This window comes from Rhinolophus sinicus, linkage group LG04, assembly GCF_036562045.2.
Source record: "Rhinolophus sinicus isolate RSC01 linkage group LG04, ASM3656204v1, whole genome shotgun sequence".
NCBI lineage: Eukaryota > Metazoa > Chordata > Mammalia > Chiroptera > Rhinolophidae > Rhinolophus > Rhinolophus sinicus.
Genome location: NC_133754.1, coordinates 189,200,122 through 189,218,434, shown reverse-complemented (window position 1 = coordinate 189,218,434; position 18,313 = coordinate 189,200,122). Strand labels below are relative to the sequence as shown.

The following is an 18,313-nucleotide window of genomic DNA, read 5'->3' as shown; positions in this document are numbered from 1 at the left end:
GGACGCTCAGCAGCATCCCGGCTCTGCCCACTCGATGCCAGCAGCACTTTCCTCTCCAGCCATAACAACCAAACTGTCTCAGACATCCCACACTCCTCTGGGGACAAAGTCATGTGACTGAGTGCTGTCACCACAGGCCTAGGGACTTACATGCCCCCTCCACCCCCAGTGGCTCTGGGCCAGTCCCAGGCTCAAGCAGCAGTTAGCTCTGCAGGAGGCCAACAGTGATGACCCCCCTCTCCCAGGCCCGGTGTGGCAGGGAGGCGCCCTGGGTCCTGGGAGCCTGCACCCCAGGGCACCGCCTCACAGCCAAGCCAGCTCAGGGCTCCTGCAGAGCCCGCAGGACAGAGCCCTGGGGCCAGGCTGCTATCTCCCAGCACTAACCACAGCTGTGGACACCCTCACAGGCCTCCCACGCCAGGAACATGACTCAGGCCCCAGGCGGAGGGACACACAGGCTCGGCGGGGCGACCCCAACCAGACAGGACGGGGGCCTGTGAGGGCTCAGAAGCAGCTATGGTGACTGTGGGGCCACTGCCGTGTGCCCCTCCGCCCCACAGAAGGATACAATTCCCGAACAGCGTGAGGACGATGAAGTAGACGGACGAGAACATGCCTTTGCTGACGCCGCCCTGAGACTCGATCCCGTGGTACATCACTGCGTTCCAGTCCTCTCCGGTCAGGATCTGTGCGGGGAAAGCAGCAGCACGGCCCCTGCACACACGCGCGTGCGTGCACACCCCGAGAGCCATGGGCACATGTGCATGTGCACACACGTTTTTAGACGCTTCTGGAGGAAAAGGGAGCCCAAGGTCCTGCAGAGAAACTTCCAGGACTTGGCTGCTGAGCTGGGTCAGCCAAAATGGAAAGGGAGGCCCAAGCAGCAGAAAAAGCAAACAAAGGCACAGAGGAGACTACAGCAGTGACTGGAGAGGCGACGCAGGACTGGGGCAGAGCCCCCGACGCCCAGAGCCCAGAACACAGACTCAGAGGGGCCACGGCTGCTCAAAGCCACTGGCGCTCCAGGTGCCCGCCCCCTGGGCTCAGGGCTCTGGGCTGTGAGAGTAACTGATAACGTCCTCGCCTCAGCAGGAAACACGTCTCTCCTCTACCTGTATTTTCGGAAAAGGCAAGAGGACAACATAACAGACACTCATGTGTCCAGCACTGAAAAGGAAAACTGTTAACATTTTGCCATATTTGCATCAGGTCCCGCAGGCAAACCCAGTCTGGGCACAGTCAAGTTGACACATAACCATTGTGCAATCTTTTATCTGTGATGCTTGCTATGGTCTTTTTAAAATAACAGCCTTATTGAGCCACATTTATAATCGAGTCATTTAAAGCGTACAATTCAGTGGTTCTCAGGACATTCACAGACATGGGCCCCATCAAAACATTGGGATTTAGCATTCTTCTACCCCTCAAAAAAGAAACCCGAAAGTACTAGCTGCAACCCACCTTGCTGTGGTTTATTTTTTAATCCTATCAATTCTTATTGGAACACGTTTTGATCATGTATCAATGTTTTATCTTCCTACATCTACTGACATGTGTGCTGTTCTCTTAACCTGTAGACATAAAAAATTATACTGACAAATTCCGGCCCTACTGTGATAAACACAGTTCAGCTACGAACTCCTATTTTATACGCAGTAGAAACTGCCTTTTTAACGTTGAATTTCAGCTGTTGCGTGTCCCTTCACTGAGCAAACCTTTAAAGTACCCACTGTGTGCCAGGCAGTGCAGGGCACTTAGGGTCGTCCGTGGATAAGACAGACCAGACCCTGCTCGGGAGCTCCGTCTAGCCTGCGTTTCACTTTTCGTACATTATCCCCACCTGGCTGTGGTTTCAGAGTTGTACTAGCCTCATGGTATGACTTCATTCTTCTCTGGAGTAGCCTGAGGAAGTTGTCACCTGTCCCTTGCCAGCTTGGTGAGACGCACCTAGTAACTGCAGGCTCAGGGCAAGGGCGGGAAAACAGGAAGAGCTCTGATTCCATTTAATGGTTATAAAACAATGCTGGTTTTTAATTTATCTTGAGCTAGTAAGTGATGTTTTCCTATAAAGTTAGACATTTCATCAAGTTTTCAAATCTATCAGCAGAAAGGCACCATAATATTTGGGGGGGGGAATTAAAGAATATATCTCTCTTTTCTATAGTTATCCCTCCTTTGGGAAATACTCCTTTTTAAAAAATTTTAAAAAATAAATTTTATTGGGGAATATTGGGGAACAGTGTGTTTCTCCAGGGCCCATCAGCCCCAAGTAGCTGTCCTTCAACCTAGTTGTGGAGGGCGCAGCTCACCGGCCCATGTGGGAATCGATCTGGCAACCCTGTTGTTCAGGGCTCATGCTCTAACCAACTGAGCCATCCGGCCGCCCGGCAATACTTTTTATTTGTGCCTTTTTGTTGATCAGTCTTTCTAGAAAGTTATCTACTTTATTAGTCTTCTTGAGAACAAGATTTTTATGAGTTTGTTACCTTGGTGTTTTTAGTTTTGTTTCATTAATGTCTGCTCTTATCTTTTTTTCCCCCGCTTTCAATTTTTCTTTAGTTTATTCTTTTTTCTAGATTTTTAAAAATGGGTACTTAGTTTATTTTCAGTCTTTCTTTTATTTTGACAATTGCATTTAAGAGTGTACACTTTCCTCCAAGTACTGCCTCAGCCTTAACCCATAAGTTCTGATATTGTTGTTGAGTTCTAAGTATTTTGTAATATCCATTGTGATGTCTTCTTTGACTCAACCTTTCAGTTTTCACTGATGGGGAAGATTTTAAATGACTTTTTATCAGCGTTTTCTATTTATTTAAGTTACATCGAGAATGTGCTGTGCAGGACAGCAATTCCTTAATGTTTGTGGGAATTTCCTGGATGATTTAACAAGTGGCCACATTCTGTGACTGTCCTGTTTGCCCCAAGTACTGAGGCTTCCCCACGGCTGGCCGGTTGGGTGCAGCTGTGTGTCGGCTGACTCCTGCGGCTTCGTCTGCTCTTTCACAGCCTTTCTAACTTCCAGCTTCTTCCTTCAGTTGCACAGAAACGCATTACAAATCTGTTATGAGAGGCCCAACTTTTCATTTCTGTGTAATTCTCAGTTCTTGCCCAATATATTTCAGACCACGTAGTTGGGTCGTGCGAGCTCGTGACAGCAGTTTCCTTTTCTCACATGTAACATGCGTCTCTATTTCTACTAAAGCTTGTCTGCCTTAACGTCTACTGTGGCTGTTGACATCACACCACTTTCCTTTGGATAATGTTTACATACTATTTCGAACATTCAGAAACGTATGATGAATAACATTTAACAAACCTCTGTGTACCTACTACCCAGCTTAGGAAAGAAAACATTAAAATGTAACAGATGTTCCTTGGACAAAACTCCCCCTTTCTCCTCCCTGCCCCCAAAGCAGCACCCTAAATTTGGTGTTTATCATTCCTGTGCAAGCTGTTGTACTTTTACAGTATGTACAAAGTCTGACAATCAAGGTCGCGACCTTTCCACCATGCACTTACACTGGCGGCACTGTACAGACAGCTAGGTAAGGTTTCCAAAACTTGGTACATCAGTGTCTCACAGCTGTGTCTCTGTTGACGTGTGGCAGTGTCTTGCTGAGTGGTGCTCATTATTGTTGTTGTGTGTTTTTGTGTTTTTGTGTGCAGTACTGAGAATGTCTGAGCTTTAATTAGAGCAACGAACAAACATTAAATTTCTTGTTAAACTTGCAAGAGTGGAAGTGACATCAGGGACATGTTAGTCCAACTTTATGGGGATAATGCCATGAAGTGTACAAATGGATTAACTGTTTTTCTGAGAGGAGAGAACGCGTCACTGATGAAGAGAACGTCAAAATCATCGTCTGACTGTGAGAAGCATAGCAGACCATCGATAGAACAAGTTAGAAAATCGTAACTAAAACTCTTGGCATGAGAAAGGTGTGTGCGAAAATGGTTCTGAAGGAGCTCACTGATGAACAAACCCAAAGGAGAGTTGAAGTTTGCCGAGACCTTTTGGAGAGGAAGACGTTGTTTTGGGCCGTGTTATTACTGGTGATGAAACACGGGTGTACCAACACAACACTAAAACAAACCGTCAAAGTGCACAATGAAAGTCAGCCAATTTTCCATGACCAAAAAACTTTCATCAGTCCAAATCAAGAGTCAAAACGACGTTGCTAACCTTTTTTGATATTAGAGGGATTATTCATTATGAATTTGTACCAACTGGACAGTTAACCATGTTTACTATTTGGAAGTGCTGAAAAGGCTGCGTGAAAAAGTTAGACGACTTGAACTTTTCGCCAACAATTCATGGCTCTTGCTTCACAACAACGCACCAGCTCACAGGGCACTGTCTGTGAGGGAGTTTTTAGCCAGTAAACAAATAACTGTATTGGAACACCCTCCCTACTCACCTGATCTGGCCCCCAATGACTTCTTTGTTTACCCGAAGATAAAGGAAATATTGAAAGGAAGACATTCAGGACATCAAGGGTAATATGACAACAGCTCTGACTGCCATTCCAGAAAAAGAGTTCCAAAATTGCTTTGAATGGTGGACTGGGCGCTGGTGTCGGGGCACAGCTTCCCAAGGGGAGTCCTTCACAGGTGACTGTAATCGATTCAGCAGTGAGGTATGTAGCACTTTTTCTAGGATGAGTTTGTGAACTTAATTGTAATACCTCATATGCTGGAAGCAACGTTGTTTCACAGGTTCCCATAGTTATTTAGATAGCACTATATGCTGCAATTACTATTTTTTGCTCAGCATGACATTTGCGAGACCCGTCACTCTTGCTTCTTGCTACGGCTGCAGAACAGGCACTTCTTACCCATTCCCTTGCTGATGCACTTTCAGGGGACCTGCAGCTTCTCCCTCTTACAGCAACGCTGCCATGATGCTCTGCATGTCTGTGCAGCTGTGTAAGACCCTTTCCAGAGCCTTGAGCAGCAACAGGACCCGCCTGTGTGCACATGCCAGGGCACACTCACTGCCCACAGTGGTCCTCACCCCAGCACAGCAGAAAGGGACCCTCATGTCAACACATGGCTACAAGGTGACGTTGCTGGATTTCTTAACTTGAGCTGAATGGACAGGCTTGTTCTTAGGGTGAGTTTCAATCACATTCCTGACTTCTGGTAACACTGGAAATAGTTTTCACTGATTGCTCGTCGGCCCAGGTCCTCTTGTGCACCTTTTGCCCTTTCCTGACGCACAGCCTGTCTTTCCTTTTCCATTTGTGGACGTTCTCGGTATGCTCTGCACACTAATCCTTTATTGGTTATTTGTTGACACTGGAAACGTCTTCCTCCAGCCTGTGACTTGTTGTTATTTTCAATCTTTTTATGGTGTCCTGAGGCACAGAAATTTCCAACAGTCAAATTTTCAATGGTTTCCTATGTGATTTGCGCTTTTTGTATTTTCTTTAAGAAGGTTTCTCTTGCCTTGAGTTAATAATGTTATGTCGCCATCTGTCTTTCTAAACCTTCAGATTTGCTTTTCAAAGTTTTAGGTCTTGATCCATCCGAATCCCAAGGTGGGATTCCAACTTCATGCTCTTCTCTACAGACAACCAAGTGGCCCCACACCATCTGCAGTGACAACACTTGAGTTTTCTGCGTGTACAAATATTTCATCTGTAAATAATGACACTTTTATTTCTCTCTTGTCAATCTTGAGAAATTTTATTTCATTTTTTTCTTGTTCTAGTGAATTATGAATGAATTAGAACAAGAAAAAATAAGAAAAAAATGAAATAATGATATTAGCATAATCTGCTAACACCTTGTTTAGAATAAGTGTTGGGTTTTATCGTGTTTCTTTTAGAAAAAAACATTTATTATAGATATTGTCAAATATACACCAAGTAGAGAGTATAATGAATCCCTATGTGTTAATTTGACAATTAACAAAATTTGTCAGTCTTACTTGTCCATCCTCCCTATCATGGTTGGTTGTGCTTCTGCTAGAGTTTAAAGCCTTTTTTCTGATCATCTAGGGTTATTTCCTTCCTTACTCTGTTAAGATGGTAAGTTACATGAAAGTCTTTTCTAATGTTAAATCATCTTGCATTTCTAAGATAAATTCAGGTTGATCATAAATATTTCTAAGCATGTTTAGATTTGGTTAGTTATTATTTATTTCCCTCAGGATGTTTTTGTCTCTGCTTGTGATCACGACCTCGATTTTTCTTTTCATATATGCTGCTTGTCTGGTCTTCTCAGGTCAACATGGCAAAGCTAGTCGAGCCTCAAAATGAGTCGGCTGCTTTCCTTTTGATCTTCTCTGGCGCGGTCTGTATAAAATTGGAGTTTTTTCTTGTTTAGAATTCTTATTTAGAATTCAGTATGTGAACGTGGATTGGAAAGGTGAACTTTCAACTGTTCAATTTCTGAAACAGTTCAGTTTTCTATTTCTTCTTGGGTTAGTTTGCTGCATGGTTTCTTCTAAAGCACCCGCTTCACAACCGTGTAATGGTCAGTCTGGGTGGCAACTCTCTCCACCCTCATGTGAATGTGTTCACCCCGTGCTGCAAGCACGGCTCTGGGGTTCGGAATTCCAGGCTGACAGGGACTGTCCTACAATGTTTTCAAGTTACTTCTCCCAGACCTCTGGCACCACTGCTCACGAGAGGCCCACCCTCAGATTGCCATTCTTGTAGGAAATCTTTCTAGGGAGTTTTTAAGATTTTCCCCTTATCACAATGTGACTATGTCTGGAGTGATTCTGTTCCATGTCAGGCACCCTGCTTGGCCTCCAAGCACGGGCACTGTCACAGCAGACGTCTGAGTGCCATGTCCACACTGCAGCTCAGCCGTCCTCGTGCTGCATCCAGTGGACCCTTCACCCTCCAGTTTATTTAAATAGCTCTATTTTCATTTCTAGAATTTCTCCTTGGCTCCTGTCCATGCTCATCTATTCTCAGTTCTCAGGTGCCTTTCCTTCCCAGTGATGTGGTGTGTGCTACGAGTTCTTCCTGTAACCCTCTGTGGGTTCTGACGCATACTCCGTCCAAGCCACCTGTGTTTGTGCGGTATCCCTTCTCCTCTAGGCCTGAGCTCACCTTCTGACCGTGAGCGTTGTCGCCCCTGCTCAGTCATTTCTTCTACGGGGTTGGCTCTCAGAACTCTCGTCTGCAGTTTCATCGTGAACAAAGGTGAAGTTCTTCTCCCAGGTCACATGCCTTCCTGCCCCTGTCCCCTCTCCAACCCCATTCAGAAATGGGGCTCCCATCCTGGAGTCTCGGCCTCCAGTCCATTATCATTCTGTGGGACTTGCAGGCCTGGCCTGGCCAATAAGCTGCCTTGGTGACCTCCTCAGCTTCCCCCAGCCCCTTAAAGGACCACACGCCTTCTGCAGGGCCAGTGCTGCTGCTGTCCAGCCCCGCCTCTTCCCAGACTGTCCACAGGTGCCTGGCCACTGTCTTGTCTCATTTCTAGCCAATGTCTAGCAGACATTGTTTCCCATTGGCTATGTCTACTTCCAAAGCTATTTCTCACCTTACTGCTGTGTTCAGAGCAGATAGGCCTGAGGTACAATCAGAGCGTCGCCTGGTCAGAACCCCTCCCTCTAACTTTGGCCTCTTCCCCTGGTTCCCAAACCACCACCACTCAGCAAGTTCAGGTCCTTTCTTGCAACAAATACAGCAAAGCAAGGCTCTCATTGTCAATCACACCACCCCTGCTGTGGAAATCCTGCAAAGCTCCCGCAGGGCAAAGCCTCTTGGACAGGCCAGCATTTCAGGACCATCCATGCCAGCCCTGCAGGCCCCACCGGCCCCACGACCCCAAGGCCTTCTGTCACACACCTGTGCTCCCCACCCAGGCTTCACTCACCTTGCTGCTTTTTCTGGAATGCACTCTTGTTAGTCCCCCCAGCCTGACATTCAAGATCCCCCTGGTCAGCCCTGGCCCTGTTTCCTCTTTCAGCAACCCTCCAGCTTGGTTTGAACGGCTGCTGAAAAAACTCCCTTCCTTTGGAGGGACGGCCTCCTTGCACACGCTGTGTGCTCCAGCTCTGGCTGGGGCTGGGGTTGGCAGTCCCAGAGGCCAGGGGCTGAGCTGAGCCCCTGGCCTGAACATGCAGCCTGCTGGCCTTCTCTAAGTGTCCTTGTAGGCAGAGAATCCCCCCACCTTACTCAACCTCAGACATGGTGTCTGCGGAGGGCTCGCGTAACACAAATGTCTGCCATTATATCAGTGACACCGATCACAGACAGGCATCTGGGCACCCCCTGCCCTGTGTGAGGGACTTGGCTCCAGCAACAGAACCTCCCAAGGGCACCCCAAGGGTTACCATGGAGCTGGGGGACATGCTTTGCAGACACAAAGAAAAGTGAGGGAGAACCAGGTGTTCTGTTCTCCTCTCAAAGGACAAGACACGGCTGTAATGCCAAGTCCTAGGGGCTGAGAGCTGAGCTGGTGGCTGGAGCCCAGGGACAGCATCGCAGGACATGGGGACCGGCCTACCCACGTCTCTGCCTGCTCTCTTCTGTTGGGTGGAAAGTTCCACCTGGGCTGTGCTGCGGCCCTAGGGAGCTTACGGGAAGGCTGCCAGCCCAGCACCGGGAGGAGAGCTGAGCAGGCCAGGAGTGCACCTGGAGCCGGGCATCTTACCTGGAAGACGGTGAGGATGGCAGCAGGGAAGGTGTCAAAGTTGGTCGTTGGCGTCTCATCTTTGAAGTTGAACCTGAGAAAAATGAGATGTCTGAGGAAGGGGCAGCCCCCTCAGGAGCCAGCAGGACCTGGCATAGCAGCTGGGCACCTAGGGCCTGTCATAAGCTGCAAGAGGGCTGGGCTCTAGGAGGACCTTTGGGGATGAAAAGCAGGAGGAGGAACTAAGGCAGAACCGCTGCTCTAAGCTCAGAAGCCCTCCCCACGAGCCCACTTACTGTCTGTGCCCCCCACAGCTGCTGAGCCCTGCCCACTTTCTGTCCCCTAAACAGCTGCTCTGAGCACCCCCCACTTACTGGCCCCCAGACAGCTGCTCTGAGCCCCACCCACTTACTGTCTGTGCCCCCCACAGCTGCTCTGAGCCCCGCCCACTTACTGGCCCCCAAACAGCTGCTGAGCCCCGCCCACTTACTGGCCCCCAAACAGCTGCTCTGAGCCCCGCCCACTTACTGGCCCCCAAACAGCTGCATGCCCAGCAGCGCAAAGACCACGATGAACAGGAAGAGCAGGAAGAGGAGGCTGATGATGGACTTCATGGAGTTGAGCAGCGACACCACCAGGTTCCTCAGGGAGCTCCAGTACCTGGGGGCAGGCGGGGTCTGAGCCCAGCTGTGCCTGATGGAGCACGTCGGCTCCGGACCCTCACGTCACGTTCACCCCGGTTCCCTGCAGTCACAGCTGTGGCTTCCGGGTCCTTCTACGTCCTAAGGGCCCCACAGTTACAATACACATGGAGTAGAGCTTCTTTCCACAGTCCTCGACCCAGCCTCCTGTCACCAGGGCTGCATGGGGACGGCACACCCATGTGTCCAGGGCTGGACTCACCCTCACCTCCCAAACCTGGCCCTGCCACGCTCCTCAGCAGAACAGTGCGGGCATGGCCCACCCCGGGCTCCTGGCATGGCCTGTCCCCCTTCAGCACCCAGACCCCCTCCAGGGGCCTCCGGTCAGTGCTGTATGAAGTGAGGGCCATGACTGCTGGCCGTCAGCAACCGTACACGGGGCTGCTGCAGGCCAGGGGCCACACGGCCATTCGCGAGTGGGCGTCCTGTGTGCGGAGGGGCACACGTCACCAAGGACCAGGGACACGGTATCGCAGTGGGTGTGGAGGACATTGCTGGATGACTTCCGTGGACCCGAACAGCCCCTGCACCGCCCCTCAGATGCTCCCAAGGTCTCACCGAGTCCCTGCCAGTCAGTGGCACCCACAGCACACGGGCCCTGCTCATGTCTGCCGACAGCCTAGCTGCTGACCACTCAGAGTGCCGGGTGCCCTCCACCGTGGAGAGCAGAGTTCATTGGGCTCCTTGCAGGCACCCGAAGCAGCCCCAGACCCCAGGGAGACAGGCCACAGGTGAGAGCACCACAGGCTCCATCCTGCACTGTGCCCGGGAGAGGACAGCCGTAGGGTCCCTGCTGTGCTGTCTGGGCTGGTTCGACTGCTCTGGTGGGTGATGTGTTCTCCCTCATCTGGTCACCACAGCCCCGGCAGTGAGGGCGGCGACTAGCCCAGGTCTGCACACTTGCTGTGTTGTCACCTGAGCCCTGCCCACTTTCTGTCCCCTGAACAGCTGCCCTGGGCCTCGGCGACTTTGTGGGAAAAATGGAGCCACTCGTTTCCAGGGTTGTGAAAACACCGTTCACACAGGACAGGGATGGGGGGAGGGGACCATGCCAGCGCTGGCCGGGACGAGGGGCCGAGGGCCAGCTTGGTGGCAGGAAGATGACTTCTACTCGGCAACTCCTGCTTCCTCTATTAACTATGAAGCAAAGTCTGCCTCTGCAGACTCATGGTGGGATGGCCGGTTTCCAGAGAGGGGACGGTATGAAACTATGGGGTGCAAGCTGATGGACAGTGAGACCTCCTGTCACCTAGATGCAGTCAGGACGGTCCAGAGGACACATGTGGCCTGACAGGCTGAGATGAGCAGGGGCTGTTTCATGACTGTTGTCTGAGTCTGTGCAAGTATAAGCCCCACAAGATACCCCCACAGCTAAGTGTGACACCGGCTCCGCGAGCCCCCAGCTAACACGCTGCCCCCATGCCCCACCGGGCAAAAGGCGACATACTTGGTGACTTTGAAGACCCTCAGCAACCGCAGTGCCCGCAGCACGCTGAGCCCGAAGGAGGTTCCTGGCTTGATGGCGGCCCAGACCACTTCAAAGATGCTGCCCACGATGACCTGCAAAGGGCAGGGGTCAGCCACCAGCCCCCGCCCTGCACGTGTGTGGCCGCCTCCCTTGTGAGCAACGCAAGCCACACAGGGAGACGCGAGGGACACGCCGCACTCAGCTCCTGCAGCCCCAGGCCCACTGCTGTCCCCTGCCACGCCCACCAGACACACAGGACAGGGGATGGGCGCGGTCAGACCTGCTGGCTTCCTGACAGGTCTGAGCTGCCCTGTCCTGTGCCCTCTGTGCCTGGAACAGCCAGGTGAACCAGCGTCACCTGATGCCGCAGGGCTGGGCAGCTGCCTATAAGAGGGACCTGCCTCCTGTCACCCCCTCCCGGCTGTCACTGCTCTGAGGTCCAGATTCAGACACTTCTCCCAGGGACCAGAGCCCAGCACGCGTCACCAGGAACTTAATGGCGAGCCTGCCCTTTGGTTTCACCAACAAGGTCTCCCAGATGCTGTCCTTGTGGCTGGATGGGGACCCATGAGCAAGTGGCATGCCCCTCGTCCCCGGCCGCTCCTGGTCAGTGTTGCGTGAGGGGCTCAGAAAGGACGAGCGGAGGCTGCAGCACAGCAGACCCTCCCATCGCTCCTCTGGACGGGACACCCAGCGGGGCCCAGACGCAGCCCCTCCCCCAGCATACCCATGGGCACGCCGGGCTCACGCCAGCACGCGTGCCCGTCCGTCATGTGGCTGACCATGTCCTGTAACCTGACTCCTGAGGCTGGTGTGGGGCACTCAGGCGTGAAGCTCGAGTCCTACTACCCTTGGCTCACACGTCACCCAAGGTCACAGTCCTGTGCACGCAGCTCACATCCACTTCACACCCCATCAGCTCAGCGTCACATTCTCACCAAGTCACTAAGGGGATGGTGACTGTGCTGGGACAGAGGCCTCAGCCCTTCACCAGAAGCCCCCTAGGGTTACTGATGGCCCATCAACTGGCACGTCTGGTCTGGTGGTCACAGCAGCTATGAGTGACCCCAATGCAGCCAGCCGCTGCACACTTCACCATGAATACGTGTCGGACTACACAAGTGACCTGACACCGACACACCCATGGCTGCAGGGCCCGCTGTGACCCTGGTAACACAACACGGGACAAGCTGGCCACAGTGTGGCCATCACCAGCAACTTTTCTCAGCAGTCACATGGCCTCCAGATGTGGCCTTGGGCCAAAGACCGGCGTTTTCTAAATCTGTCCTCCTCACTGTCACCTTTCAGTGTCACTCCCCTTTTCCACGAACCTTCCTCAGGATCTGCTCCCATTGGCTCAGCATGGAGGTAGCCTCTGAGGTTGCCTGATGGCCCCACCACGGTCTGCTCTCCCCACCCCCCACCTTAAAATCCTGTGCCCTTGAGGACGGGCTGGGCCTAGTAACTCACATCCAGTAAAGGGAACAGGACACAAGTGATTGGATGTCACCTGAGGTGGCACTTTACAAAGACTGTGGTCCCCTCTCAGCCTTAGGCCACCAGCTCCGTGTCGTGAGGGCAGTGGGGCAGCCTGTACAGGGGCTCAGGAGACCAGGACCCGAGGCTGCCAGCAACACGTGAGAGCCTGGAAGCTGCCTGTCCGAGGCCTGTCAGCCAGCGTGGGCACGAGCCCAGAGCTCGCGCGACCTGGAGTCAGGGGCACTGGGAGGGCACATCGAATGAGAGGTAACTGCTTGTCACTTTGGGGTAATTTGTCATACAGAAGAAAAACCAGTGCAGTTCGGAGGGGGAGGCACTGCTGTCATAATAGCTGGACATGGGCAACGTGTAGAAGCTGAGCCCTAAGTGTCCAGGACACAACCACAGGGAGTGCCACACAAGGGACAGTCCTGGGAGGCAGGGCCTGTTGTGTGGGCACCGATGTGACCTGCAGCTACGGGAAGGGCAGAAATGCGCTGATGAACCCAGGAGGCTTCCAAGCAGATGATGCCACCTGGTGTCACAGGACAGAGAGTGAGGGAACTGCTGTCCAGTAAAGAGGCTGGGACTTGCTAGCCTGGGAATGCTCAGCCTCTCCAGATAGCAGGTAACACCCCAGTTAAGTGGCCAGTCACCGGGATGTAAAGCAAAGCATAAGGAACGTAGTCGATGATATGGTAATAACTAGGTATGGTGCCAGCTGGGAACTACACCAGTCAGGGAATCACTTCCTAGACTTTACAAATGTCTAACCATATGCTGTACACCTGAAATTAACAAAACAATACTGAATGTCAACTGTAACTGAAAAATTAAAACGGGGGAAAGGTGAAGGGGAATAAGAGGTCCAAATTTCCAGGTGTAAAACAAGTAAGTCAGGGGGATGTAATGTGCAGCGAGGGGAATAGAGTCAGTAATACTGTGATGGGGTGGGATGGGGTCAGGTGGTTGCTGGACTTCTCATGGTGATCACTTCTTTAGGCAGATAAGTGTTGAATAACTATCTGTACACCTGAAACTCATATAATATTGCATGTCAGCTACATTTTAATAAGAATCTTTAAAAACAAAATGACATGGCCTGGTGTGACGATGGGGCCGCACATAGCTGTGATGCCTAACCTCCCAAAGGGGCAGCCCTGCTCAGTCTCCAAAGTTGCCAGGTGCCTTGCAAGGGGGCTCCAGGAGGCCTAGGCGCTCGGGGACACCAAGGTGCTGTCCCCTAACAGGGCTGTGGGTTGGCGTTTATCTGATGGGTGAACGCCCAGGTTTGCAACACACCGAGTTCCTGGAGACGGACATTTGCAGACATGTCACCATCTCGGCTTGAGAGGGGCAGACATAGCACAAAAGGTATTGGGATGCCCAAATCCCACAAGCAGGAAGAAGCCTGGGACACTATCCAGCTGAACACATGCTGCCTTCATGAAAAAGGGAAGGTAACTTGGGCAAAACTAGGGGCCCAGAAGGCTTGCAGGCCTTCAGAAGCCATCGCGGCATCACTCACGCCCGCCCGGCAGGACTCCGGCATCCCTGTAGACCAGAGGTTCCCTGTGGGTCCACTGTCCCCTTTCTGAGCAGGCACTCACCCTCTGTGTGTCCCACCACCCTGTAGGCTCTGTGGGGTGGATACATCGCCTCTATCTCCCCACGTCTGCAGGTTGAGAGGGACCTGGCAGCTGCGCTCAGACCACCTGACTTGGAGGATGAGCCCTCAGGGGGCTGGCAAGTTGACGGTGTCACATTGGGACCAGAGTGTGGGCTGTGGTGGGCCCCACGGATCCTGGCATCCTGGCGCTCACATCCCTGTGTAATGTCCTCCTCCCTCTAAATGCGGGCTGGGCCTAACAACTCACTCCAAGTATAACATGGAAAGCTGATGGGTTACGTCTTCTGAGCTGGAGCTCTGGGGCTTCCATCGTGGGTCCTCTCCTCCTCCTCTCAGATCACGAGCTCCAGGTCCTGAGCACATTCCAGCAGCCTGTGGAGGCCCGTGTGACCAGGAACAAAGGCACCCAGCACGTGTGTGAGCCTGGAAGCTGATCTGCTCAGTCTCACTAACTGCCCCGCTTGACCCCCTGAAAGCACCTCTGCCGTCCTGACCAGCCTGGAATGACGGCACCCACTCCGGCCTCAGCTGGGACATTGTACCCAGGCCCTAGGCCACGGGCCGCAAGGAGGACACACCTGGACTCCTGGCCCATGGCAATGGGGCGATACCACACACTTGTCATTTTCAGCTGCTAAGTTTTGGAATAACTCGTTAGCTTATGTGCCATTAAGCCCATTATTTCAGACAAGAAGCCTAAACAGCTTTAAGATTTATGGTCTGACAGGTCCTTCGTCCTGGGCTGTCACTGCAGCTGACAGCCCATCAGAACCGTGGGTGCCCCGGGCAGCCTCATGTTCCCCCCACACACACACACAGACCGCAGGCAGCAGGAGGCAGGCTCGGGCATGAGCCCCTGCAAACTGGCCAGGCAGCCCTGGGCCCGGCACACCATGGCCCCAGCAGCTCGTGTCCGAAGCTAGTGAGGTGACAAGGATTTAACCATCAGACACAACGTCCTGTCAGTTGCCGCAGTCACTGAGAGCAGGTCAGTTACTGAACTCTAGACACGCCTCACTCCCACTGAGGCCAGGGGTCCTGCCTGGCCCTGAGAACCCTGCAGAGATGTAGGTCCTCCTGGGGTGGCACCTTCACCTCTCAGAGTCCCCAGGTCACAGCGAGGCCTCCAGGTAGGCCCAGCTCTGGACTCAGCACCAGACCTGCTGGGCTGGGCCCATGGAGGTAACCCACGTGAGCCTTCCTTCCAGGCCTCTCTGAGCCTCAGGGGCAGGTGAAAGGACCCGGCCAGGCTGCTGCTCCCCAACCCCTCGAGGAGGTTCCCACTGGGGGCGCTGCTGCGAGTATCCGAGCCTGCCCAAGGCCAGACCCGCAGGACGCCGGGCGTCCACCAGACAGCAACACACTGAAAAGACCACTCTTCCAGACACGGAGCGGCCCAGAGTCCTCAGCTGACCTTGAAGTCTACAGACAGGGTCCGGGGATAGAAGGAGGATGCCCTGCAGCCCCCACCCCCAATCAGGGCCTGATCGGGAAGGGCCGCCCATCACGGCACCTCCCTGGCCGCAGGCAGCCTTTCTGACCCACAGGGGATCACAGTCCCCTCGGGTCCTGGGTCCTGCGCCACAGACCGCGGCTCACGGAGCGGATGTGTGCACGTCCAGCAAGGACCCCAGGACCCACTGACGACGTGACACACTCACCCCAAAGTCGAAGCAGTTGAAGGAGGACCGGAAGTAGCTTCTGGGCCCCAGGCCGTACATCTTCAGAGACATCTCTGTGAGGAAGAGACCCAGGAAAACAAACTCTGCAAAGTCTAGGAGAAGCCGGAGAAGAGGGTGGTTAGCGCGCAGCCTCCTCCCACCTGGCTCCAGCCCAGACCCCAGGCCTTCTGGGATGGAGCCGTCCAGGCCTCTGCAACTCAGCCCAGCAGAGGAGCCACGGGACTGGGAGGGAGGAGAGACGCTCACTCCAGTTTGCAGGTGGTGAGTGCCCAGTGCCTGTGGGGCAGGGGGCAGGCCCAGCAGGTGGGCTCCCTGGACTCACGGGACTCAGGTGGGTTCTGGGGCATGGGGTACCACCAGGGTGCCCCCAGAGGAGGGCCAAGCCCCGTCGCCTGGCCTTCAGCCTCCGTCCGTCCCAGCCCACACTCTGGTCGCAGGGCGAGTCCCTCTTCAGAGCTCCCTGTCTTGCCAAGAGGACCCCCACGGCCTCCTCAGGACCCCTGAGCACCATGCTCGCTTTTCCCTTTGTTCACAGGCTCGCCCCACCACCGGAGCGACCCCAGACCCGGCAGGACACGGCTCCCGTGCGGCATGCTGTGAGCCACACAGGCTCCTGCGGCCATCTCACCTTCCCGCAAGCCGGGCCCGTCAGGAGTCCCACCTCATGCATGGGATCTGGGCACACAGACAGTGCCCCTGACACAGCCCAAGAAGAAGGCGCGGTGAGAGCAAGAGGCAGCAGAACCCACGGGAGGGCCCAGACAGCAGGACCCGCGGCCGCCCTGGGACTGCAGACATCACAGCAAGGTCACTGTCGCTGACTCCCTCCCCCCCCCCGGACGCCGAGCTGGAACCTGCTACTGCCTTGGACAGGAGACCAAGGCACTGCCTGCGACCCAGAACAGCAGCTCAGAACCCGAGGCAGGCCTGCCAGAGGGCAGGGCTGAGGCGAAGGGCAAGCCTCCCCGGCGTCCTAGGGCCTCTGGCGTCCAGACAGTGGGGACACGATGTCCAGCCTGCTGTCAATGCACCCCTGGAGTTTGCTGTGCCCCCAGCTCTCCACCAAGCACTGTACGACAGAGCCCTGCCCCTGGACGAGCAGACACCAGCACCACTGCCCACTGGGCACCAGGCCTCAGACTGACATATGAAGGTCTCAGGGAGGGGACCCACCCTCTGTCCGTGGCCTGAGGATGTGGTCAATCAGCTCCTGGGAGCAACCCACCCATGGCAAGCTGGCCTCTGAAGCCAACCGGAAAGTCAGCAGGACACCCAGGTGGGTGCAGAATGAGCAGTGAGGAGGCAAAGCTGCCGCCCTGGGAGGCTGAGAGGCCACGTCAGCAGCACGGACATCCGCTGACCCTCAGGCAGGAGCACCTCGGGCCTGACACTCCCTGAATGTCTGGCCAGCAGGCAGGACTGTGGTGGAAAAGCTGAGCACTGCCTGCCCCAATATGCAGCTCGCAAAGTCCCAGCCACCTAGAAATACCTGAGGCCTCAGAGCCCCCACACAAGGTCACAAAGGCGCCCTGCCCGCCTCTGCCCCTCAGGGCTCCCCCACAGGAGGCCCCGAGATGAGCCTCCCAGTGGCCCTTGGAGCTGAAGCCCTGAGACCAGCTCGCAGGAAGCATGGACAGGAGCTGCCACAGACCAGACCACCAGAGAAGGTGCCCCCACACCCTGCTTCCCGCCTTTATGCCAGCCCCCCAAGGCCAAGTGAGGGTTTGCTCATTCGTGACTGGCTCGTCCAGCTAGCTGGTGTGTATGTGCTGCCAGAAGCTGGCAGGGGATAGGATTACTGTTCCGAGGAGATCATAGGCCACAGGGGAGCAGAGGCAGTAACGTAGACAGTGTCTGCTGTTAACAGTAAGAGGACAGCATGCTGTGAGAACAGAGAGACAGACAAGAAAGTGGTCGAGACTGTCTTGTGAGGCCAGGGGGGCTCACAGGAGGATGGTCCTAGGGGCCAGCTGCCTTCGCCATTCGAGCCTCAGTCTTGGGGCTCCTGGCTCCCTGATGGACAGACAGCCGAGGTGCACAGAACCCTCTCTCCACAGGGCACCAGTCACAGGCCAGGGCCCACGGGAGCTGTGATGCCACGGGCGCTAGCAGGTGCCCCCGCCCTCACTCACTGCATCACCCTTCCTCTGCTCCAGCCTAGCTAGCAAGGGCCGAGCCTGCACTGGGCACAGCTGTCCACACCCGGCACACACCCACCTCTCCCTCCAGCCACTCTCCCTGGGAGATGCCGATGAGTTTGGGAACTCCCAGGAGACCACAGAGAAGACAAAGCAGCAAGGGGTAGAATCCTGAGGCCTGGCCCAACCCCTGACACCCCAGCCCTGGGAACTCAAATCCCGGGACCCCAGCCCTGCGCACTTCGGCCCTGGACACCCCAGCACCCCAGCCCCGGACACCCTGGCCTTAGGCACCCCCATCTCAGGTACCCCAGCCCCGGGTTCCCCAGTGCATCAGACATGCGACCAGGCCATTCAGGTAGCAAAGCCAGAAAATAAGGACTAGACTGACAGGCACCACCGGCTCTCTTGTGGGAGAAAAGGCCTAGCCAGGGAGCCCGCTGGCTGGGGCAAGAGGAAGCCGTCTCCCTGGTGCCCACCCAATCCCAAAGGTGGGGGACTAGTGTGAGAACTGAAGAGATACTGAACTCTGTGGCCCCCAGACACATGCCCAGAGGCCAGCATGGGCAGTTCAGGGGCACAGCAGCTGCACCCCCACTGTCACTCCGGAACCTGAA

General features: G+C 54.5%; 1 protein-coding gene across 8 annotated transcripts in view; it reads right to left on the bottom strand.

Moving 5' to 3' along the window:
* Positions 1 to 18,313, bottom strand: part of CACNA1B (calcium voltage-gated channel subunit alpha1 B) — a 168,170-nt gene that overhangs the window by 93,347 nt on the left and 56,510 nt on the right. For all 8 annotated transcript variants that reach the window (XM_074331476.1, XM_074331468.1, XM_074331473.1 and 5 more), the window contains exons 12-16: positions 15,538 to 15,650; positions 10,747 to 10,859; positions 9,127 to 9,258; positions 8,620 to 8,692; positions 569 to 686 (exon numbers count right to left, since the gene is read on the bottom strand). In XM_074331476.1, the coding sequence (XP_074187577.1) occupies positions 569 to 686; positions 8,620 to 8,692; positions 9,127 to 9,258; positions 10,747 to 10,859; positions 15,538 to 15,650 (549 nt within the window). The remainder of the gene's footprint in view (positions 1 to 568; positions 687 to 8,619; positions 8,693 to 9,126; positions 9,259 to 10,746; positions 10,860 to 15,537; positions 15,651 to 18,313) is intronic.